The 21,724-nt window shown below is 55.7% G+C and overlaps 3 protein-coding genes across 4 annotated transcripts; 1 reads left to right on the top strand and 2 right to left on the bottom strand.

The window, feature by feature from the left end:
* Positions 1–733: 733 nt before the first annotated feature.
* Positions 734–17,673, top strand: Necab3 (N-terminal EF-hand calcium binding protein 3). Of its 2 annotated transcripts, XM_021246872.2 has the most exons (13): positions 776–950; positions 2,776–2,800; positions 4,257–4,365; positions 5,074–5,099; positions 5,301–5,398; positions 14,051–14,223; positions 14,467–14,585; positions 14,753–14,832; positions 14,936–14,989; positions 15,406–15,518; positions 15,642–15,719; positions 16,755–16,846; positions 16,922–17,673. In XM_021246872.2, the coding sequence occupies exons 1-13, from the start codon at positions 840–842 to the stop codon at positions 16,948–16,950; spliced, it is 1,107 nt and encodes a 368-aa protein (XP_021102531.1). In that variant the 5' UTR covers positions 776–839; the 3' UTR covers positions 16,951–17,673. The 2 variants fall into 2 exon arrangements, with proteins under 2 accessions (XP_087045007.1, XP_021102531.1); XM_087188881.1 differs by lacking the exon at positions 2,776–2,800 and having other exon boundaries at positions 734–950.
* On the bottom strand, positions 6,975–10,358 carry Actl10 (actin like 10). Its single transcript, XM_021246871.2, has 2 exons — positions 8,642–10,358; positions 6,975–8,229 (listed from the first exon to the last, which is right to left on the bottom strand). Exons 1-2 carry the CDS (start codon positions 8,870–8,872, stop codon positions 7,078–7,080), a joined length of 1,383 nt encoding a protein of 460 aa, XP_021102530.2. The 5' UTR covers positions 8,873–10,358; the 3' UTR covers positions 6,975–7,077.
* CUNH20orf144 (chromosome unknown C20orf144 homolog) lies at positions 10,516–11,733 on the bottom strand. The gene is made up of 2 exons (XM_087188882.1): positions 11,529–11,733; positions 10,516–10,920 (listed from the first exon to the last, which is right to left on the bottom strand). The coding sequence occupies exons 1-2, from the start codon at positions 11,652–11,654 to the stop codon at positions 10,609–10,611; spliced, it is 438 nt and encodes a 145-aa protein (XP_087045008.1). The 5' UTR covers positions 11,655–11,733; the 3' UTR covers positions 10,516–10,608.
* Positions 17,674–21,724: the final 4,051 nt, after the last annotated feature.

Below are 21,724 nucleotides of genomic sequence, written 5' to 3'. Positions count from 1 at the left end.
ACTCTAAGCCAGGTGTGGTACATACCTGTAATCCTAGCACATAGGCTGAAGCAGGAGGATAGAAGAGTTCAAATCTAGCCAAATAAGTAAATACGTAAATACTAAACTGAGTGGGAATGCCAAGGCCCGGATTCAGTCCCCAGTACCCCAAAAATTCAAGCTAGAGAGCTCTCGCTCTGGCCTGCTCTATTGAGCGGGTTGAGCAGAGAATCAGAATGGCAGAGGCAAAGAAGGTTGAATTGAGTTGGAGACGCCAGAGTCCTGGAAGGAAGGTGACCCATTCATTGCACCAACTTGTTAGGACTTTAAAATTTTTTTTTTTTTTTTTGGTACGGGGATCAAACTCGGGTCTTTGTGCTTTCGAGGCAGGCAGCGGAACCACTGAGCTAAATCCCCGGCCCTGTTAGGACTTTTAGATGGGCGTCTTGAGCCAGCCTCTATTTCCATCCCTTACATTCGATGGGTCCCGAGCACGGTCCTGCGGAGGTGTCCACTGCCGCCCCCACTTTGAGAGCAGGCTCCCAGAGGTGGAGATCCTGTGTGTTTTGCCCTCTCCAGCTGGAAGTGACCCCTTTGGTATTCCCTGCTCCACAGTGGCCGCCCCTCTGGGGGCTTCGGCCGAGGAACTGGTGTCGGGTGTGACCTTTGCGCAGCCGGGACTTTGCACTTGTTCCCCAGAGCGGGAAGCGGAGGCTGGGCCCTGGACTGGAGACGAGTGGGGCGGGGCCGTGCTCGCGCGCCGGCGCCAATGGGCGTGCGCCCCACCCCCAGCCCGGGTCCGCGGCGGCGGCGGGCCGGAGGGAGCTACAGCCCAGCGGAGCCTCCGAGCGCGGCGCGCCATGGCGTGCGCGGGGCTGCTCGCCATGTGCCTGCTCCGGCCTCCCGTGCCTGGGCCCCCGCGGCCCGCCGCGCCCGTCGCCAGGCCCGCCGGACACGCGCTCTTCCAGGACGTGAGTGGGGTGCGGACGCGGGGATCGGTCTGTCCCTGTCTCCATGCCCGCGACTCTCCATCTCCGTTCCTCCCTGTGTCTGTCTCTGCCTGTGTCCGTATCTCCCCAAGTCTTTTGGTCCTGCCCTTCTGTCTCCCTGGGTCTCTGTCCCTCACTCTCTCTCCGACCCTGCTCTCCATCTCCGGAGGTCTCCCTTATCTTGATATCTCTGCGTTGTGTCCCCTGTCCTGCCTCTGCCTCTCCCTCTCCGTGTCTCTCCTTGTCCCTGCTCCAGTGACACTGCCCCTGCTGCCCGTGTCCCCAAGCCCACCCTATCTGTGTGGCGGGTGGGAGCCCCTGCGTGTGGCAGCTCCGGGCTGGGCTCAGTGAGCAAGGCAGCCTGGACACATGCAGACCCAGTGCTGCCCCCCGACCCCCTCTGGCCCAACCCAAGGGCCGCAGAGTCCTGTAGATGGTAAGGGGTGCCCAGGCATCCTCCGTGGGCCGGGTACCCCTCCCACCGTTGGACAGGTGGCCCTGCAGCCGCCTGGGTTGCTGCCCTGAGCCTCTTTCCTGCCCCTCAGCCCTGCCCTCAACCCCTCCTGGCCCTCTTCTGTCCACCCCAGAGGTCTCTGCCCCCTCCCCACTGCCCCCAGTGACTCAGCACCTTGACCACAGTCCTCCCTGGAAGGATCTGACCCTCCTGGTCCCAGATGGGCAAACTAAGGCCTGAAGGGCTCTGTCCTGCCTAGTTTGTATTTATAGGCAGAGGCATGACAGTGGCCTCAGGTGTCATCATTCCCAGCTTAACTGCTCTGTCCCCGCATTATGTCTGTCTTTCCCACCCAGGCCTCTCTGGGCTGCTGTGTGACCCCAAGCCAGTAGCAGGCTTTCTCTGAGTCGGGCTAAGCCTCAGATGGATTCACTGCCTCACCCCTTGTTGACCCTGAGTGGGTCAGCTGGAGGGGGTTGGCACTTAGGATCTGTAGCTTTGAGGGTGATCTGTCCAGGGTTGGGCACATCTCTTTAGGCTTCTCAGACTGCAGGGCACCTGGAAGTCTCCAGTCCTGACTACACTCCTCTGCCTTCATTGCCTTTCATCTCCACCTCTCTGTAAATTAAATCTTTTTTTTTTTTGGTACTGTGGATCAAACTCAGAACCTTGTGCTTGCAAGGCAGGTAGTGGCACCACTGAGCTAAATCTCCGGCCCCTGTAAATTAAATCTTTGACCCTTGCTTTCCACCTCCCTCACTCCCCTTAGCACACCCATGCACACACGTGTACACACACACCTGCCCAAGGGCCTCACTCTGATTTGGCTGCATAAGAAGCCCCAGTCCTGAAAGGGTTAACCCCAGGCTGCTCCCTCTTGTGCTAGTGGGAAAACTGAGGCACTCCAAAGAAAGGACTGGTGACTGCCTGCCTGCTGTCATCTTTCACTGTCTTGGGAGGAAACAGCTCAGAGAGGGCAGAGACTGGGATGGAGTCTGGACAGTCACACAGCAGAATTGGGGTTCAGGTCTGGGAGGGCTGCCCAGGGTGCTTGGACTACAACTTGGCCCATCTTCCCAACCTTCTTCCTTCTGGGGCTGGGCCAAGGGTTGATGCATCAGACAGGACTCTGGTTAGACTGTGGGGGTGGGGGCAGGGAACTGCCTGGAGCACCCCATGGGGCCCGGCCCTGCAGGAGAAGGGAGCAAGTGCCAACCCGCTGTGTGTGCTTCCTGTGCCCCTCTTGTTGGAAAGCTCCCACAGGCAGGCCAGCTGAGGCCCTGTGGGCTGGGCGGGGCTGCCGGCCTCCCAGGTTCCCCTCACAGCGTCCTCTCACACCCATTTGTCCCTTAGGTTTTCCGCCGAGCTGACAAGAATGGTGAGTGTGGGTGGCTTCCTTGGTGGGGGTGGAATGGAGGACATGAGAGGGGCTGAGGTCTTGTGGGCCCTGACAGGAAAATCAGTCAAGGCATCCTGCCCAGAGAAAGTGCCCTTCTGAACTGAGCCAAGTTTGGCAGGATGGAGCACAGAGGGCATGGGGTTTGGCCATAAGCTGGAGGTGGGCCTTACCTTCTCCACGTTCCCTGACCCAGTGACAGGTGCTTCCTGTACATGGCCTCCTCTGTCCTCACCACAGCCAGCTAGGTTGCCATTTCCTCACCCATTTCCCAAAGGAGTAGCCACCCAGGGAGGTGAAGCAAGTTGCCTGGGGTCACACATCCTTTAACTGGGGGGCTCTGAGCCCAGGTCTGTGTGATGTGTGGCCCCAGGGCCCATGTGTGAAGGGCTTAGAAGGATAATGGAGGCCTTGTGAGGTACTTACATTTCTAGAGGCCTCCTTGACTTTCCACGAGACCCACCATCTGCATGCAGGATGAGCGTGGAGGACACAGTGAAACCCAACCTTTGGGTGGGGATAAAGGTGGATCCATTTTCCAGGGAGTCAGCTCCTCCCTCTGGGGCCTAGGCAGTGTCCAATCTGGTCTGGAAGAGCCCTTAGGGGACCCAGTAAGCAACAGGTTGTCACCCTAGAGGACCCAGAGCAGCCCACTGTCCCACTTGACCAGCAAAGAATCTCAGACCCTGCCCTGAAGACCCTCTTTTGTTCCACCCTCCAGAGATGGGGTCATGTCCCCACTCCCTACCCCTTCTCCTTTGGTCTCTTCTGATGGGTGAAGATCCTTTGTCCCGGCTCATTGATGGGGACACATCCTGTTAGTGGGCATTCCATCTGGGAGGCTCAGGGGCTCCCTGGCCAACACCTTACACACACACACACACACACACACACACACACACACACACACACACACACACATCTGGTTAGAGACCTTGCACATCATTCAGACCAAATCCTCACTCTTTGGCCTGTGTCTTTGGCCTCCTCACTCCGGTGTTAGGAAGCTTATTCCCTCCTGAGCCAGCCTGCTGCCACTTACAGAGGCTGCTGTGAGACCTCATCTGCCTTCCTATGGCTTCTCTGTGAAGGCCCTGGGTCCAGAGTATGGTGGGTCCCTTTGCCCTGGAGTGGGGTTGTCCCCTCCCAATCCCTCTCCAGTGAGGCCCTGCCATGCTGTGGCTGTCATAGGCTGTGTTCATTCTTTCTCCACTTGGCAACATTTTTTGAGTCCCTGTCCACTGCCAGGCACACAAAGTGGGCTCTGTTCCCTTTAGCAGATACCTTTGGGACCCCAATCCTGTCCTCAATAGTCAGGGTCCCTGCTGAGCTCAGAATCCCATTCCACCTGGCTGGGTGCTTGTGAGATTCTGGGGGCACGCAGGGGCAGGGGAGCAGCTAGGGCTCAGCGATATGACTGTGCCCCCTCTTCCCCCAGACGATGGTAAGCTCTCCTTTGAGGAATTCCAGAATTACTTTGCCGATGGGGTTCTCAGCCCAGGGGAGCTGCAGGAACTGTTCAGCGGCATTGAAGGGCATCCCACCGAGTGAGTACTGAGTACAAGAGGGCAGGGCTGAGCTGGGGGCAGATGCCAGGCCAGGCTGTCTCAACCCCGTTGGGTCTCCTGCTGCCTCAGTTCTTTTTGGAGGATGGGGGGTAGAGGGAGAAAGGTGCCAGGGCTCCCTGCCAGCTTTACCCACCCGCCCACCCAGCCCAGCTTCAGCTTTGCCCGCTAAGCCGCTTCCAGCTGGGGCCCCAAAATAGTCAGGCCTGAGTCACTACTCGTGGCTCAGCCCCTTCATTCCCCCTTCCTGCAGGAGCCAGAGGATGCCTGGGGACAGCTGGGCCTGCCTGTACCCATGGGTGCAGGTGCAGACACACAAACACACACGCGTGCGCGCACACACACACACATATGCACACACGCACACCTTCCTACGTGTGCTCCCACAGCTACACATCCTGGCACAAATGTGTGCTCCTCCTTATGCTCCCTGGGTGCATATGCATCACGTATGTACATAGCTGCCCTCCCTTTCGTCTCCTTAGGTTAAATTCTAGACTCTAGGTTGGCATTCACAGTTCCCAAGACTTGGGCTGGACTCTACCTGCAGTGCTTCCCCTACCCCTCAACCAAACATCCCACAGATTCCTTGTCCAGCTGAGCTGGGAGTTGGGTGTGGTCATTGGCTTCCACATCCGTTTGCCAGGCCCAAATCTAAGCCTCTAAAGGGTGCCTTTTCTTTCCCTGCAGCAATTTAGAGACAGAGAAACTGTGTGGTGAGTAGGCCCCAGGAGCCCTCGTGTTCCCCAGGAGCCCCGGGCAGGTGGGTGTGGTGAGGGAGGCTGGGTTCCTGAGGGGACAGGATGGGCCAGGCTCAGCATATGAGGTCTGCTTGGCAGCTGTGGAATCCCAGGTGGCCAGCATTCAGGTTGTGTTGTTGGTGGGGCCGGGTCCTTGAGTGCTGCTTCTGCCCACAGAGTACTTTTCAAAGCACCTGGGTGTCTACCGTCCTGTGCTGGCTGCGCTGGAGGCACTAAACCGAGCTGTGCTCACTGCCATGGATACCACCAAGCTGGTGAGTGGAGGGCCTGGGGGCAGGGATGTCGGCTGTGCTGGAGGACCCACACCTGTTGAGTAGGGCTGTGGAGCTAGAGGCCTGGGTTCAAATGGCAACACTTCCATTCTGTGGCTCTGCCCCTTTTATCCCTCTGGGCCTCAGTTTCCTCATCTGTAAACCAGGGATAATAATGGATCCCACTTCTAACCTTCTCTCTGACAATTAAATGAGAGTGAAGGCAGGGATTTTTGTGTGTTGTTCTCTGCTCTGTTCGCAGCACCCAGAACAATGCCTGCTACAGCAGGTGTTGTCATTTTTGTTTTTGCTACTAGCCAGTACCCCAACAGTGGTGCTGACACAGGTCGACAGTTGGGAGGCCTATGGGGTGGGGGCCTGGCCTGAGGACAGATGGGAGTAGCAGGTACATATGATGTATGTGTAGCAGGTTGTGTGATGTGTGGACCTGTGTGTTTGTGCAAGCAGACAGTGCCAATAGCCAGGGCTGTGGGTGCATGGGTGGGGACTTCAGAAAAATAAGCCAGGGGCCGTGGATTTAGCTCAGTGGTTCCTCCACCTGCCCCAAAAGCGCAAGGACCCGAGTTTGATCCCCAGTACCAAAAAAAAAGAATACAGAGAAGTAAGCCACACCTCCCTTTCTTCAGCATTCCTTTTGTTTTTTGCTTGTCTGAGACAGGGTCTCGCTGTGCAGTCTAGATTGGCTTTGAACCCTGTGTACCTCAGGCTGGCCTCAAACTCGAGGTGATCCTCTTGCCTCAGCCTTCCAAGTGCTGTGCCACCACACCTGGCTCCCTTTAGTGCTTCTTCCAAGAAATGTGTCCACCTTCCTTTGGTCCATAGTTCTTATGGAAGGTGGGGAGGGGGCAGGGAGCAGGCCCAGGATAGTGCCTGACTCTACTTTACAGAGTAAGGGAAATAGACCCTCAGACTCCGAGACCTGCCAAGGTGTCTCCTAGTTGCTTTCACATGCAATTCAGTAGCTTTTCAAAGGGTTGCCCCAAGATTGATCAGTGACCCATGCCTATTAACCTAGCTACTTGGGAGCCTAGGGGCAGAGGGGATCTGCAATTTCAAGACCAGCTTGGACAATTTAGGAAAAGCCTGTCTCAAAATAGAAAAGTAAAAGCTGGCTATGGTGGTACACACCTGAAGTCCCAGCCCTCTAGGAGGCTAAGGCAAAAGAATGAAAAGTTCCTTTCCAACCTAGTCAACTTAGTGAGAACTTGTCTCAAAAAACAAAAAAGGCCAGGGATTTAACGCAGTGGCACTACTGAAAAAATAAAAAAAAATAAAAATAAAAGGGCTGGGGATGTAGCTCAGGCCAATCCCTAGTACTGCAAAAAGGATAAAATAAAATAAGAAAAAGAGTTGAAGATGTAGTTCAGTGCTGGAGCACTCTTAAGAGGCCTGGGCTTGGGGGTGGCAGCTGGATTGGCATTTTCTAAACAGGCAGTAGTTGGGAGATTCAGACTGCAGGTCAAAATGAGGGCCCTACTGGCCCAACCACCTGCTCCTAACCCAGAAGGGATGAGGTTAGGGGTGGCCCATCCACACATGACGACCCTGCAGCTCCAGATATTTGAGATTATTTTATCTGGTGCTCTTGCTCTGAACAGCTGCAGTGCAGCCTGGAGTCTCTGTCCCTGTAGTGGCCCCTGGTGCCGCCGCCTCTCCCCCAGTCAGTTGAACACTTCGTGCACCAGCCGGGAGCCACACTCCTGGTACATGGCCCGGGTCATCCAGCCGCGTTGGAAAGAGTGCAAGGAGGCCACCATGGAGCCTCCAGTCCATACTGCCATGTCACGCCCAGGCTTGGCCACCAGGCGGGGCTGTAGGGCCGGGTAGCCGTGCCTCCGGCACTGAGCTTCTAGCTCTAGGTCCAGGCGCTCAGCAAAGCCTGGGAAAAGCGTGGAACCACCGCCCAGCACCACGGTGTCAGCCAGCCGTTTCCGCAACGTCAGGGGAATCTTCTGCAGTGCCCGGAAGGCCAGCGTGGGCAGTCCTGGCTCAGCCTGGCCTAGCAGACCCGGCTGGAAGGTGGGTTCCGGGCGGCGGAAGCGCTCACTGCCGAGGGACACAGAGCTCCCACTGCCCATGCGGAAACTGGCCGGATGGTGGCGGGCAGGGTCAAGGAGGTCGCCCTCGAAGTCCAGCGACACGTAGCAGTAGCGCTTCTTGAGCTGTGTGACGGTCTTGCGCGGCAAGCCCTGCAGTTGGAGGTCGGGACACGCAGCCACCAGTAGCTCTCGAAAGTAGCGCAATAGGGTGCTGCCTGCCACGTCCATCCGGAAGGTGGCCTTGAGCCACGAATGCCCGGCGTTGATAGGCGTGGTGTGACACATGCCCGCGCCCGCCTCCACCGCCAGCCCGCTGAGCGCACCGGCCGAGCAGAGCGCCAGCAGCGCGGTGCTGGCCACGTGGCACGCAGGCACAGCCAAGGCCTCGAACAGCAGCTCTGCCACCTTCTCGCAGCCCTTGGGCGGCGCCGAAGGCGAGTTGCTCACCAGCACAGGACACTGTTCTGGGCACACCCGCAGGACCCCCACCAGCAGGCGCTCCCACAGCCCCTCCAGCCCTTCCCAGTCCACCACCACTCCGTGCTTGACGGGGTGTGCACGCGCCATGCCGCCCGCCGGCTCGCAGCCCTGCGCACCTGGAAGCACAGGCCGGTCCCATCTGGGCACCAGGCTGGAGCTCTTGAGCACTATGCGCGTCTGGTCCTCGCCTGCGAAGCCCGCCTTGGTGATGCCCGAGCCCTGGTCCACCACTCCCGCGATGTGGCCCAGCGAGGGAAGCCGGCGGGGTCGGCGGTTCCCGCACGCAGATTCCACCTTCTCGGCAAAGGGCCTAGCCCTCAGTTCGTGGGCCTACATCCCTCCTTTTTTGGGCTGGATTACGAACCCTTTCAATTCTTGACTCCGCCCTCTGGTCCCAAGGCCCTGCCTCCTCCGGCAGAGCGGCCCCACCCCTGGCTGCTGTTCAGTGGCAGTTTTCACTAGGGCTTCAACCCCAGGCACCTTCACAGGACTCCCCTCTACCCTGCGGCTCTGTCCCCTTGGCCCTTGCAGACGGGGATGACAAGAGGGTCAGACCAAATCCTTTTCCGCGTGGAAAAGCTGCCGTAGAGCAGAGCTCTGGAAATGAAGGGGCCTTGTGGCAAGGCCATCTGGACATATATACCCCCTTTGGTGCCCAGTGTCCAGCCTAGCCCTTAAGTCCTGCCAGTCCCCTGGTACTTCTCACCTGATGTGGCTTAAGTCCCGGCAGTCCCCTGGTACTTCTCACATGATGTGGCTGAAGAGGTTCCTGGTTGTGGAGGTGGAAGGGGATGGTCAAAGAAGAAAGAACTTGAATCAGACTCATTATGACCTCAGTCCTCGAACTGCCTGTGCTTCTGTACCCCACCCCACCCAGAAACTCCCTAGACTCATCGTCCTTTCCTGGCCAGGCAAGGGCAGCAATTTGGGCATCCATGGTCCTGCCTCAGCTGCCCCACAAAACCAGTCTGATTCTTCCCCCAAACTGCTTTGGGTTATCTGCTGTCCTCTGGCTAGAGGTTCTGCCTTCCACTCTCAGTGCTGAAAAGGCTCTCACTCAGGGATCTACAGCTCCTCAGAGGTCCCCTGTGTGCTCAGCTCTAAGAGACACAAGCATCCCATATGGAGTCCCACCTAATTGTGACTCAGTTCTGAAGCTCTCTGCCCAGCCCTGAGCTTGTAATTCTTTCTCTGCACTGTTTCTTCCTCCAGAAGGTGGTGGTAACCCTCACTGGACAGGGGCCACTTCTTGTCTCTGCAGGGCCTCATTCTCTTAGGGCCGTTTTAGTTGGCAGTAGAAAATTCAGGTGAACTCAGGAACAGGATCTTGACTGCAGGGTTGGGAGCCCAGATGTGTGCTGTCTATGTATTGTGGGTTTTTTTGTGGTTCTGGAGGAGGAACCCAGGGCCATGGGCATGCTGGGCAAGTGCTCTACTGCTGAACTGTATCCTCAGTCCCTGCACTGTGTTTTTCTTCTTTGAAGACTGGCTTTAGGCAGTGCGTATTCAAGTAGAAAGCATGGTTTCTTTCAGGTCCTGAATTACGGTCTCAGGGAAGGGGCTGACAGGGCCAGCTTGGGCCAAGCGTGCACAGATGGCCAGAGTTTGTTCTAATGATCCACAGGGAACACGTTAGGGGTCATGCCCCAGCCAGCCGGATGCAGGCCTTGTGGAGGAGGAGATGTATTGAGTGACAAAAATATCTTCAGCAGAAGCTGGGCCTGTGGCGCTAGTGAACTGGGACCTTCGTCCTGCTACAACTGCCTCAGGAAGGCAGGCTGTAGGTTTGGCAGGGCTGAGGTGGCTTTAAGGTCTGGGGCTGGATTTGGGAGCCAGGCTCCTGCCCAGAGTGTGCTGGAGGGCTTCTCGAGAGTGATGTAGGGAGTGAGCCTCACACTGGAGACCCCAAGTGCCAGTATGGCCAGAGCAGGGGTGAGAGGGGAACCATTGAGGACCTAACTGGGAAGACTGAGGCTGGCGCTGGGCCTACATATCTCAATAATACATCTGAGCTTTTCCCTGAGGTTAGTGGAGAACCAGCAAGACTTATGAACAGGAGAGTGAACTGCTCTGGACAGATAACTGATTTGGAAGAAGCTTTCAGCTAAATGTGGAAAGAGGATTGGACAGGGTAGATTGGGAAACAAGTGCTGCTGAATTTGACCAAGGTGCCTTGAAGTCTAGGAGGGCTGAGTGCTTGCAAAATCGGAGTCTCAGACCACCCCCCTTCTGACCATGGGATCTTCGCTATTATTCCCCTGGATGGTGCCCATTTGCCTAGGACCCTTCTGCCTAAGAGGGATTTGTGTATGCCACATGCGCTTGGATATGTCAGGCTTTTGGGGGAAATGGGTCTATACCCAACCCTAGATTTGTCCGAGCTCATCTTCCTTGGGCCTCCAGGATCTGATCTGGCCCGGAGGGTAGGGAGATAGGTACATCTCCCTACACAGGAAGAAAAGACAGCTCCAGCTTCAGTCCACAGTTCCGCCCGCCGTCCGACCTATTCATCCCTTCCTTGCCTGGGCCTCAACTTTGCTTCCACCTAGACGGCTCGGACAGAGCTAACAGACGCCAGAGTTGCTATGAGCTCTTTACTATTAGGCCGGGACCCAGGCGGGCGCTCAGGGCCGCAAGAAAGTGCTGCGCACCCGCAATCCGCCTCGCTCTGGTTCAGTCGCTGCGGGGCCCACGAGGCCTGCGGCCCCGCCCCCGGGCTGCGGCCCCGCCCTCCTCGCTGCGCCCTTCCTCCTGCTGCTTCGGGTACAGCTGCAGAACCAGGACCTGGACCTTCAGCTCCCACCTACGCGCGCGCTGCTGCGGGTCTGGGCCGTCGCCGGCTCCGCGTAGCATGGGCGATGCCAGGAGGCCCGCCCGGACGCCACTCGCGCCCACATTCGGCCGCTGGGGCCGCACGCCCGGACCCGCCACCACCTCAGTCCGCTCCAATCGCTGGTCCAGAGGGCAAAGCAGCAGGATCTTGGCCTAGGGGTGGGCGGGACGTGAGTGGAAGAGCGCCCTTGGGGCCGAGCCAAAACCCAGTACCTCCCTGCCCTCTTCCCAGGGACCCTTATCGTACCGGAACTCTGCCCTGTGTTTCCGGGACTCCCGCTGGCCTGCCATGCGGCCTCACCCTGTCTCATCAGGCCCCAGGAAAGCACAGTCTTCCCTATTTAAGGTCAGGGAGGCTCCCCACTGCCTGTGCTCACCCAGGTCCCTGCCTCCCTTCTGGAAACCCTCTTCTACCCCAGGCTGACCTGTTATGGGCTATCGCTGTCTACTTGAGAGGTGTGAGGGAAATCCCTGTGTCCATAGCCTCTGGTACCCAGGAGGGCTGCTTCCCCATGCTGAGAGTATTGCCCTCTTGTGTCCCCTCCTGGGCCCCCAGGTCTCTGGCACCTTCTAGGCTTTTACTCAGACCTGTGTGGGCTCCTGGAACCCTCATCCTCAAGGGGAATCCTGTAACCCTTCTCATGTCCCTAGAACTTCGGCCTAGATTCCCGGCATCCCTACCTCCCCTACTGGTCAGGGCCCCCTTACCCTGCTTGTCTCCCCCCCCCCCCCCCCCGCCACCACCACCACCACACACATACATTCAGCTTCTTCTGCTTGAAGTGGCTGAGGAACTGTTGGCCCTGGGTCTTGTCCATGTCTGCTGGCCTCTCCTTGCAGGCCTGCTTGGGTGCTTTGGTCCTCTTGTGAGAACTGCTGTTTCCCATGGCAGGGCTGGTCACCACTGGGGCCACAGCCCGTGCTACCTCCACCCTGCCTTCTGGCTGGGCCCTGTTTTGGAGAGGTCACATTGTGACCTCATCAGCTCCAGGCTCTGAGCTCCTCCTCCTGGAACCCAGGGGACTCTTGGTTCCTTTCACTCTGTGACTTTTCCTGGCCTTGTTTTCTCAGTTGTACAACTGGGCTAATAATGATCATATGTGAAGCAATGCCTATAAGATACTTAGTATGAATAGAAAAGAATTTCTGTCTTGGTTTTGAATTCTCGCCCTGCTACTAACTAGCTATATAACCCTGGCCAAATTAATCAACCTCTCTAAGCTTCAGTCTTCTTATCTGCAAATGGGGTCAGTTATAGCTCCTGTAAATTATTATGAGGCTTAAGTGAAATTCTTTTTTTTGTTTTGTTTTTTGTTTGTTTTTTTGAGACAGGGTCTCACTATGTATTCCAGGCTGACCTTGAACTCACTAGGTAGCACAGGCCTCCAATTTGTGGCGATCCTTCTGCCTCAGCCTCCTGAGTGCTGGGATTATAGGTGTGCACCATCACACCTGGCCTTTTAAGTGAAATTCTTGGAACAGTGTCTGGCACAAGGTAGGTGCTCTGCCAGCCAGATTCTTTGGTTGCAAGCAACAGAAACTAATCAGTCATTGTGTGCAGAAAATTTATTGGAAGGATTTCATGTGCACAGAAATCACTGGTCTGAGAATGACAGAACTCAGTCTCCACTCTGTCCCAGTCTCATCCTATTAGCCTAGCTCAGAGGGGATCCTATGTGCTGGCTGAGATGAAGCAGGTCATGGATGCTTCATGACCTGAAGTAGGTCAGGATGGCCCAGGACTCCCATCCTGGGTTGTGTGTATGTGGTTAGAGTTGTAGGATCTCCGGACACCTATGACTGAGGGGTGTACAAATGGTCAGATTCCTTATTAGTAGTATATTTGACAATATAAATGGTGGCAGAGCTGGACATAGTGCCTGTGAGCCCATCTGCTTGAGAGGCTAAAGCAGGAAAATTAGAAGTTTAAGCCCAGCCTGGGCAGTTTCATGAAACCCTGTTTCAAAATGAAAAGGCTGGGAATGTCTTAGTTATTTTTCTCTCACTGCTGAGACAAAATACCTGACACTCAAAGGAGGAAAGGTTTATTTAGCTCACAGTTCATAGAGGTTTCATTCCATAATCATCTGGCTCCAAGATGGCACATGGCAGAAGGGCAACTGTTCATGGTGGCAGAAGACAGCAAAAACAACAAGGGGATTCAGGCTTTTTGCCCCCTTTGTCTTTTTTTTTTTTTTGGTTCTGGTCCTTGTGCTTGCGAGGCAGGCGGAGAAACCACTGAGCTAAATCCCCAATCCCCGGCCCTTGCCCCCTTTGTCTTATCCAGACTACTTAGGGCAGGTAGTACTCACACCCTTAATCCTAGTGCCCTTGAGCCTAGCATTGCACCATGAATCAGTCACACTCTAGATTCACCTACCTCTAAAAAAGTCCCATCTAAGACTTCATGAGGCTTTGGGGGGACATCTAGACACAAGCATAACAGGGAGTGTAGCTTAGCTGTACAGTGAGTGCTTGCCTGGCATGTGTAGTTCTTGGTGGAATCCTCAACACCAACAACAAAAAGATGACAGCTCCTGTACGGAGAGCTTGTGTGCCAGGCACTGGGTGGAATCCTATGTAGAAATTAGCCTCCCACTAGCTCAAGGTAAGGGGCATTATCATTCCTGCTTTGTAGTTGAGGAAACTGGCACAAGGAGGTGAGGAGAGTTGGGGAGGTAGGCAGCTCAGGGCCTGGCACATAGCCTCCCTGTCCTCTGCCCACCTTGCAGGGTGGTGGTGTGTGTGGACAGTGACCTGATGGTCATGTGTCTATACCTCCTAGCAAAGGCACCCAGTTGATGTTTGTTGCATGGATGGATGGATGGATGGATGCATATATAGACTGTGAGTTTGGGGCCAGCTGGTAGGGACGGGGCGATATCACACCATCATTTTGCACCATGTGTTAAATTGGCCCTTGAAGGTCCTCTAACCACCACCCTACCCAGCTGTGCCTGGGGACCTCACTGGCTATAGCAAAGCTGAAGGTGGTAGCCCCAACAGGGAAGAGAATTTGAGGTCCAAATATGCCCATCATGCCAACTGGTAGATGCTCCCTGTGGGTTGGCCTCAGACCTACAGAAAGAGAGGCCAGGCCTTGCCAAGGAGGCTTTAAGCTCCCCTTGCCCACCAGACCGCAGAGTCTTCCTGCTGTGCTGGGTCTGCATCGCTGCCTTACACTGTTGCTCTGATGGGCAGGAGATAGCTGACCAGGAAGGCAGCCCCCTGCTCTGAAATATGCTCAGAGCTGGGAGATGCCGACTTGGCCCTCTGTCCATAGGAGTATGAGCAGGCCTCCAAGGTGGACCAGTTTGTGACACGCTTCCTGCTGCGGGAGACAGCCAGCCAGCTCCAGGCTCTGCAGAACTCTCTGGAAGGGGCATCAGACACCCTGGAGTCCCAGGCCTGTGGCCCACCATATACCAGGGCCTTGCCAGCCTGCAGGTCTGGAGCGTGAGTGCCCTTTGTCCCTGCATTCCACATCCCTGTGTCATCACATTCTGTGGTCCCAGTGCCCTGGAGCCCACACTGGGCAGCGAGGCCATGAGCAGGTGAGGAGAGGCAGCTGGTGCAGGGCAGAGACTTAGAGTCCCAGGAGGCCTGACTTGCCCCACCCAGGCCTGGTTCTGTCCTGGGACCCCAGTCATTGGCCCTGTGGGTCTGGAGGACTGTGGGCTGACTCTCTACTTCCCCTAGGTCAGATGAAGAGCATGTGGAAGTGCAGAGCAGGCCTCGTGGCAGCCGGCGAGCAGGACGCAGGACCCTGAGAAGTGTCAGCCAGTCACCCACTTGGTCTCCTGGCTCTTCTGACATAGGTGTGCCTGTGGTAGGGTGGGAGGCCTGGCCTAGAGGGTCCAGGGAAGGTGTGGCATCCAGCCCTCTGGTCCCCCAGTGCCCAATCCTCCTTGGTGTCCTAGTTTGTCCTAAGTCCTCCCAGCCTCAGGGGCCCATGGCTGACCCCCTCCCTGAAATCCACCCCTAGGGCAGAGCTCAGAGGCTGAGATACAGTGGCAGCTTCAGGTCAACCGACTTCAGGAGCTCATAGACCAGCTTGAGTGCAAGGTGTGTGGCTGTATGGCCAGTGCCCCTTGGGGAGGACCTCCCCGGCATCTGCTCAAGGCGGGCACACATTGGGGGCTCAACCTACATTCTGTGTCCCTCACAGGCCCCCCGGCTGGAGCCTCTGCATGAAGAGGACCTCTCCAAGGGTCCTGATTTGGTGAGCCCAGGAAGGGGCAGGCTGCTGTCAGGCCCTGTGTGCACAGCAAGGCGAGGGGCTTATGGAGCTAGCAGTGTATATCTGACCCTCCCAAGGCCTGGCAGGCAGGGCCTGGTTCTGGTCTCTGTGACCCTGTAAGTCATGGCCTTCTCAGGGTGTCAGTTCCCACATCAGCAAATCTGAAACCTAGGTTTGGGGCGGTGGATGGAGGCTGGAGGGGACAGTGAGAAGTGGTGACATATTGCAGAAGAGAGGGACAAGGGCTGGATTAAGACAGTGAGCTTGGAAGAAGGGGTCGATGATGCTGAGTGCTCTTTGGTGGCAGGGGCTGACCCCAGGGTGGGCCAGTGTCAGGAATTGTGGAGTCACCTCCTGTGCCTCCTTCACCCTGGCTGACCGGCTGCCCCTCTCACCAGCACATCCTCGTGGCCCAGCGGCAGGTGCAGGTGGCAGAAGCTACCCTACAGGATTTCCATCAAGCCCTTTGCTGCTATGTGGACTTCACAGGGGCCCAGAGCCATTGTCTGCAGTGAGTCCTGGGCTGTTCGAATGGCAGGGGCAGGGAGGGGGGAGCAGAGAAGGGTGCTCAGAGCAGAGAAGGCAGCAGTGGTGGCAGCTCAGGCCTGGCTTGGCCATCTCTTTGGCCCCGCAGTGTGTCCGCCCACAAGATGTTGGACAACACCTCCTACACCCTGTACGAGTTCTGGCAGGATGAAGCCTCCTGGAGAAGGTATGAGTGGTGGTCCAACAGCTCACGTGAGTATGGGTCCTGGAATAGGTCAGGCTTGGCTCAAGTCCTGCTCTCCCACTGACCTCAGAAGAGTTACCTAACCTGTTGGCGCCCTTTCCCACAGTGAGAGTAATAATAGCTAACCTCTCACAGATGGTCTGAATGAGACAATGTGTAAAAAAAACTGAATACAAGCCAGGCGTGGTGTGTGCCTATAATCCAGCACCCTGGGAAGCTGAGACAGGATTGAAGTTTCAGCCCAGCCTGGGCAATTTAGCAACTTAGCAAGACCCTGTTTCAAAACAATAGGGCTGGGGATTTAGCTCAGTGGCACTCCGCCTGCCTTGCAAGTGCAAGGTCCTGAGTTTGATCCCCAGTACCAAACATAAATAAATAAAAAGGAGTAGGAATGTGGCTCAGTGTGAAGGCTCAATCTCCATACTGCAAAACAAAGACAAAACAAAACAAAATATCTTGAATACAGTACCTGGTATACAGTAGGCATCAAATGAGTTTACACTATTGTCACTTCATGCCACACCCTATGCCAGATGCTTTGAAACTTCACTCAATCCTCACAAGATCCCAGTGAAGTAGACTTTGTCCCCATATAACATAGGGAAGGGCTGGGGATTTAGCTCAGTGGTTTTGCCGCCTGCTGTGCAACTGCAAGGACCCCAGTTCTATCCCCGGTACCAAAAAAAACCCAAACAAAACACTGGGGAAAACTGACTGCCGGGTGTGGTGGCTCATGCCTGTGATTCAAGCACTTGGGAGGCTATGGCAGGAGGGTTGCCATGAGTTCGAAGCCAACCTGGGCTACATACTGAGTTGGAGCCCACCCTGAGCTACAAAGTGAGACCCTGTCTCAAAAAAAAGAAAAAGAAAATGGAGGCTCAGAGCCAGTGTGGAGAAGGCCTGAGACCTGAATCCAGGTAGCAGGACTGGGGCAGGTTGGGGAGACCCAAGAGCAATGGCCCTGATCTTGGAGCAGGTGGCTGCAGCCTGGTCTCATCCGGCCTCTGCCCTCCCTAGGCACCAGCAGGCACCCTGCAGCAAGGCTTTCCAGCGCATCCTCATTGACCACCTTCGGGCCCCGGACACCCTCACCACCATGTGCTTCCCAGGTGTGCTGTAGCCTTTGGGGCAGGAGGGTGGGGTTGGGCCCTGGTGGCTCCTGACCCCCAACCTCTGACCCACAGCCTCCTGGTGGATCATGAATAACAACTGAGCCTGACCTGCTTACACCAAGGACCCTGAAGGCCCTGCCTGTGTCTTTCTGCACTGGTCACCACAGCACCAAGACCAAGAACCCTGCCTCCTCCTAGACCTGGGCCTGGCCACCTGGGGGAGGAGCTCAGCCCAAGGACCAGGGACTAGGCTGCTTATTTATTTATTATCAGTATATTTTATTATTTGTAGCTTCAGCCTTCCAGACCCCTGGTTTTCCAAGCTCAGGAGACCTGGGCTTGATCCCCTCTGCCCCTGCCTTGCTGTGTGACTAAGCAGGTCCCTTCCCTCTCTGGTTGGCTAGCAGTATCCTGCTTTCTTCTGCTGTTTTGGGGCCAGGTTTCTGCTTTTCCCCAACCAGTGGCAGAACCAGGGCTGATGCTCAGGAACCCTCAACCCCTCGAACCTCACCCTTGAGACTGGGCTGGATCAGTCTGCCGTGTGGGGTAAGGACCTGGGTGTCCCCTTCACCCTTCTGGGCCCACTCCACTCTTCCAGCACCCCTACTTCATCTGGGATCTCTGAAGGATCCTGGGTTGGTTCTGATGTCATTTGCATATCATTTGCATGCTTATATCCCACCCATTCTCAGGGCACTATGGAAAGCCCCAAGGTAACCTTGCCAAGTAGCAATAATTTGGGCCTAGAGTCACCTGCTGCCCCCAGACACCTCTGAGACCTATCCTGGGACCCCAGCACAGAGAGAATAAAGGCAGTGATCACCTCTGGCGTCTCTTCTCTCTCTCTCTCTCTCTGTCTGTCTGTCTGTCTGTCTCTCTCTCTCTTTCTCTCTCGCTTTGTGAGGCCAGCTGTTGGGGCTCTGAGTCTCCCTAACCAGAACAGGCTGGAAGGCTGTGTTTTAAATCAGCCAATTCCATCTCCAGCTCCCACACCTGCAGAGTGTGGCTCCTTCATCTTGGTGTTTCTCCATTCAGGGTCTGGCACCCCTATAGACCTTGGTTATGGGGTTCTGCCTGGGAAAGGGGATGACGTGGTCTGAAATCTGCTGGGGTTTGGCTTCACCCCACACAGCCTTCTCAGAGACTGAGAGCTCAGATGGATTCCTGTGGGGAGGGCTGTCCTGGGCAGCACTTCCCTTTCCAGGTTGGACTTGTCACCACTACTGGCACCTGACAGCAGAGCCAGGAGAATAACACCATCAGACCTACCAGCCACAGGGGCCCTCCTGGGTAAGGGACTGGTAGGAGGCCAATAGGGACCCCTAAAGTGGTTTTCTGAAAAGGGACGTGCCACCTTGAGAACATGGGGCAGTGTCTGCCCTGGTCTGAGGGGCTGGGGTCAGGAGGCTAGGGTGAGGGGAGTGAGCTGGAGGAGAGCTGGGGTGCAGGGCCCTGACAAAGCACTTCATCCTGAGGAAGCCACGGTAGTCTTTAATCCAGGGCTGACTGGCCAGTGACATTTCCTCAGGGTTCTTGATCCCGCTTGGGGTCAGCTCCTTGCTAGGGGACTGAGACCTGGCCAGAAAGGCAATCCAGAGGTGTTGGCACTGGAGGGTGTGCAGGCCTGGCCTCTGGGCGGGGTCTCCTCTGCCTGCGGTTTCTTTGCTGTGACCCCTGCAGGATGCAGTTCTCTGCCGAGCCTGGCTATCCAGTCAGGAGACCCAGAGTGGGGGTCCCTAGTGGCTCCTTAGCCTGTGCCATGCCAGGCTGCCCTCTTCACTGTCCAGACCCCTGGCAGCTCCTAGAATGTGCTGCCAGCATCTGTGCCACATGGGCCCTGGGCTGGCTTGAGGAGGTTTGGACCCCAGGCTTCTGGTTCATTGTGTCTGTTACAGAAAAAGCCCATCCAAGGGGAAATAATCCTGTGATCTGTGTTTACAGTTTCATGAAAGAGGAACAAAAAAACCCCCAAAACTAAAAAGCTAGGGCTGGGGTGTAGTTCAGTGGTATAGTACATGCTTAGGATGCAGGAGGCCCTGGGTTCCATCCCCAGCACTGCAAGACAAAACAGACTTCCCACTGCCATCTATAAACCAAGATGGCATGAGCCCTCCAGCACCCCAGGCACCTCACAGCAAATTGTTAAATGTTCATTTATGGCATTTTGAGACAGGGTCTTGCCAAGTAGTTCAGGGTGGCCTTCAACTCACTATGTAAACCCAGGCTGGCCTCAAACACACTGTGATCCTCCTGCCTCAGCCTCCCCAGTGCCAGGATTATAGGTTGAGCCACCACTCCTGGCTAACACTTTATTTTAATAAGCTGCTGTGTCCTCCCTCCCTTGCTGAAGGGTTGGGCTGCTGGGACAGACACTACAGGTGGAGGAATGTTCGTTCTGCAGGGTCAGGGGGGCCCTGGAGACGGTCATTTGGTTTCAGCCATGAATGCTGAGAGGATCAGAGAGGTGAGTAGGCAGGAAGAGTGCTGCCCACGGGGATGCAGAAGGGAACCTGGGATGTAAGGAGGAGGCCTAGCAGGGGAGCATCTGGAGGTGTCGGGGATGGACACAGATGGGAGGCTGGAGTCGCAGCCACAGGAGGACTTGTGTTTGAGCTGGACCGGGGCAGTAGGGACACAGGGTCTTTGTAATGAGCCCCTCTTCACGAGCCCATGCTCACCTCCATTTTAGCCTCCTACTGTCAGCCTCCTGCATGCAAACATCCCTCAGGAAGAGCGCATAGCTTCATTAAGCTACCAGCTTCATTCTGCTCGCCAAGGGCCATGACCTGTAAAGCAACAGCCAGGTAGGGGGGCTCTCAAAACATTGCCACTTCCACTTTCTTCAGCATCAAGTTTGGCTTTTGCTGTACTAAGGATGGAACCCAGGGCTGAGTGCATGCTGGGAAGTGTTCTACAACTGAGCTACAGCCCAGCACTCAAGCTTGATTTTTTTTTTTTGTATCGGGAATTGAACTCAGGGCTGCATGCTTCCCAGGCAGGTGCTCTGCTGCTGAGCTTCATCCCTGGCCCTTCAAGCTTGATTTCTTGTCCTGGTATTCAAGGTCTTAGCAATGTGCCCCCATCTCAATTTGTACAACCTCCTCTCAGTCACTGTTGGGCTGAGCTGGGCCATCTGCAACTTCAATCACCACCTTCCAGGCCTCTCACCTCTGACCACCTTCTGGGCCTGTTACCTCTGGGTGACTCTTCAGCACCTTCAGCAGCCTCTGGGCCCCTGCTTTGCAGCAGGTGCTGGGATGATGAATCATCCTGAGCTGCTGTTAGAGCCAGGCCAGCATAGGCAGAGTCCTGAAGCTGGAGCTGCCACCCCCCCTTGCACCTGCCTCTCCATCCTCCTCACACCTGTGCTCATGACTCATCTGCACGTGGCCAAACTTGTCCTAGGGACTGGCCCAGTGCTAGGCCAGGTGCTGGAGAGCCAGCAGCAGCTTAGATACCTGCCTCTGAGAGACAGAGCTGCACAGCAAGTCCCCTTGATGACCTCTAACAGGCTGAAATGAAGGGCTCCATGTAAGGTTCTGGGGACAAAGATAAACCTTCAAGGAGTCACAGGTTGGCTGGGAGAGGAACAGGACATGAGGGCAACCTTATTTACAGAGAGGCTTCCTGGGTGCCCAGACCCAGGCTAGAGGTGACACCCAAGTTCACATTTAACCTTTACAATAGCCCTGGGCACAGGCATTGCCAATGGCCCCAAGTTACAGAAGAGAGAGTAAGTGCATTGCCTGGTCACAAAGTGGGGACCTCCTCCTTGGCACCAACTGCTACTTGCCGCCAAAAGTAAAAAACGTTGAGTGGATCCTCTGGTGCCGGAAACGCAGGGGCCACTATGACAGAAGAAGCCAGTGAGGTCGGGCCTTGGATCCTATGGGAGCCTAGAGCACTGGAAAGTGGGAGAGCTTGGAAGGTGGGAGGCAGGGAAACACCTGATCATTTCTGGAACTCCGTAGCAGGTACCCTGAGAACATTGTCTGAACTCGTGGGGCAGAAAGATGGTCTCAGAAAAGGTTAGTGCACAAAGGAAGACAAAAGTAGCTCAGTGTCATCCTGGGTAGGAATCTGGCTCTTAGATGGAAACAGCAAGTCCATCTCTGTCCACCAGAGGGCGCCCGGCTAGGCAATGAAGCCAATGAGGCGTGAAGGGCTCACGGGGGCGGGTATACACCGCGTGGCGTGCACCACCTTGAAATACCGGCAGACAGAAACATGCACAGTTGGGCAAGGTGAAGTACTGAAAACCCGAAGCCCGGCCCAGGAGAGAGCAGGCCTAAGATTAGACTCCGGTGAGGTTCTCCTAGTTACTCTCACACAGGGGCAGAAATGTCTCCAGTTTGGCTCCCATTGCCGACAGGAAGATTATCCCTGCTGCCTTTTCACAGGCTTCAGGGAGCTGGGAGCCAGGACTCAGAGCCCTTTCGCATTTCTCTGTCCCCAGGCAGTCCATCTCTCAAACTGAGTCCTCAAGAGTGTTTTTCCCCAAGCAGCAAATATTTCTTTTTGGTACCCGGAATTGAACTCAGGGCCTTGCACTTTCCAGGTAGGTGCTGCACCACTAGGCTACACCTCTGACCCAGATTTCTTTTGTATCCGACTATCTCGGTGGTTTGAGCTTTTTCTTATTTCTGGGCATTGGGGATTCCTGTATTTTCTCATCTGTGATCTCAGTAGTGCAGTCAAAAAGTACATTCATTGTAATTTATCTGGCATCTGGGTGTTTTGTGGTAATGAAATGTCTGCCATTTGTTTTTTTTCTTTTTGTGGTACCAGGGATCAGACTCAGGACCTTGTGTTTGCAAGGCAGATATGGTGCCACTGAGCTAAATCCCCGACCCTCGTCTGCCATTTTTATGGCAA

This window comes from Heterocephalus glaber, unplaced genomic scaffold (assembly GCF_053883595.1).
Source record: "Heterocephalus glaber isolate CG9 unplaced genomic scaffold, H.glaber_assembly_v1.0 deba00001532, whole genome shotgun sequence".
In the NCBI taxonomy this organism is placed as follows: Eukaryota; Metazoa; Chordata; class Mammalia; order Rodentia; family Bathyergidae; genus Heterocephalus; species Heterocephalus glaber.
This window is presented reverse-complemented; position numbering and strand designations above follow the sequence as displayed.

Coding starts and splice junctions, on each gene's coding strand:
- Necab3 (XM_087188881.1), top strand. CDS start 749: ATGGGCGTGCGCCCCACCCCCAGCCCGGGTCCGCGGCGGCGGCGGGCC. Junction 14,833..14,935: donor TAGACCAGCTTGAGTGCAAG/GTGTGTGGCTGT, acceptor TGTCCCTCACAG/GCCCCCCGGCTGGAGCCTCT. Junction 15,720..16,754: donor GATGAAGCCTCCTGGAGAAG/GTATGAGTGGTG, acceptor TGCCCTCCCTAG/GCACCAGCAGGCACCCTGCA.
- Actl10 (XM_021246871.2), bottom strand. CDS start 8,872: ATGGATGCCCAAATTGCTGCCCTTGCCTGGCCAGGAAAGGACGATGAG. Junction 8,230..8,641: donor CGGGACTTAAGCCACATCAG/GTGAGAAGTACC, acceptor TTTGCCGAGAAG/GTGGAATCTGCGTGCGGGAA.
- CUNH20orf144 (XM_087188882.1), bottom strand. CDS start 11,654: ATGGGAAACAGCAGTTCTCACAAGAGGACCAAAGCACCCAAGCAGGCC. Junction 10,921..11,528: donor TCAAGCAGAAGAAGCTGAAT/GTATGTGTGTGG, acceptor GCCCACCCCTAG/GCCAAGATCCTGCTGCTTTG.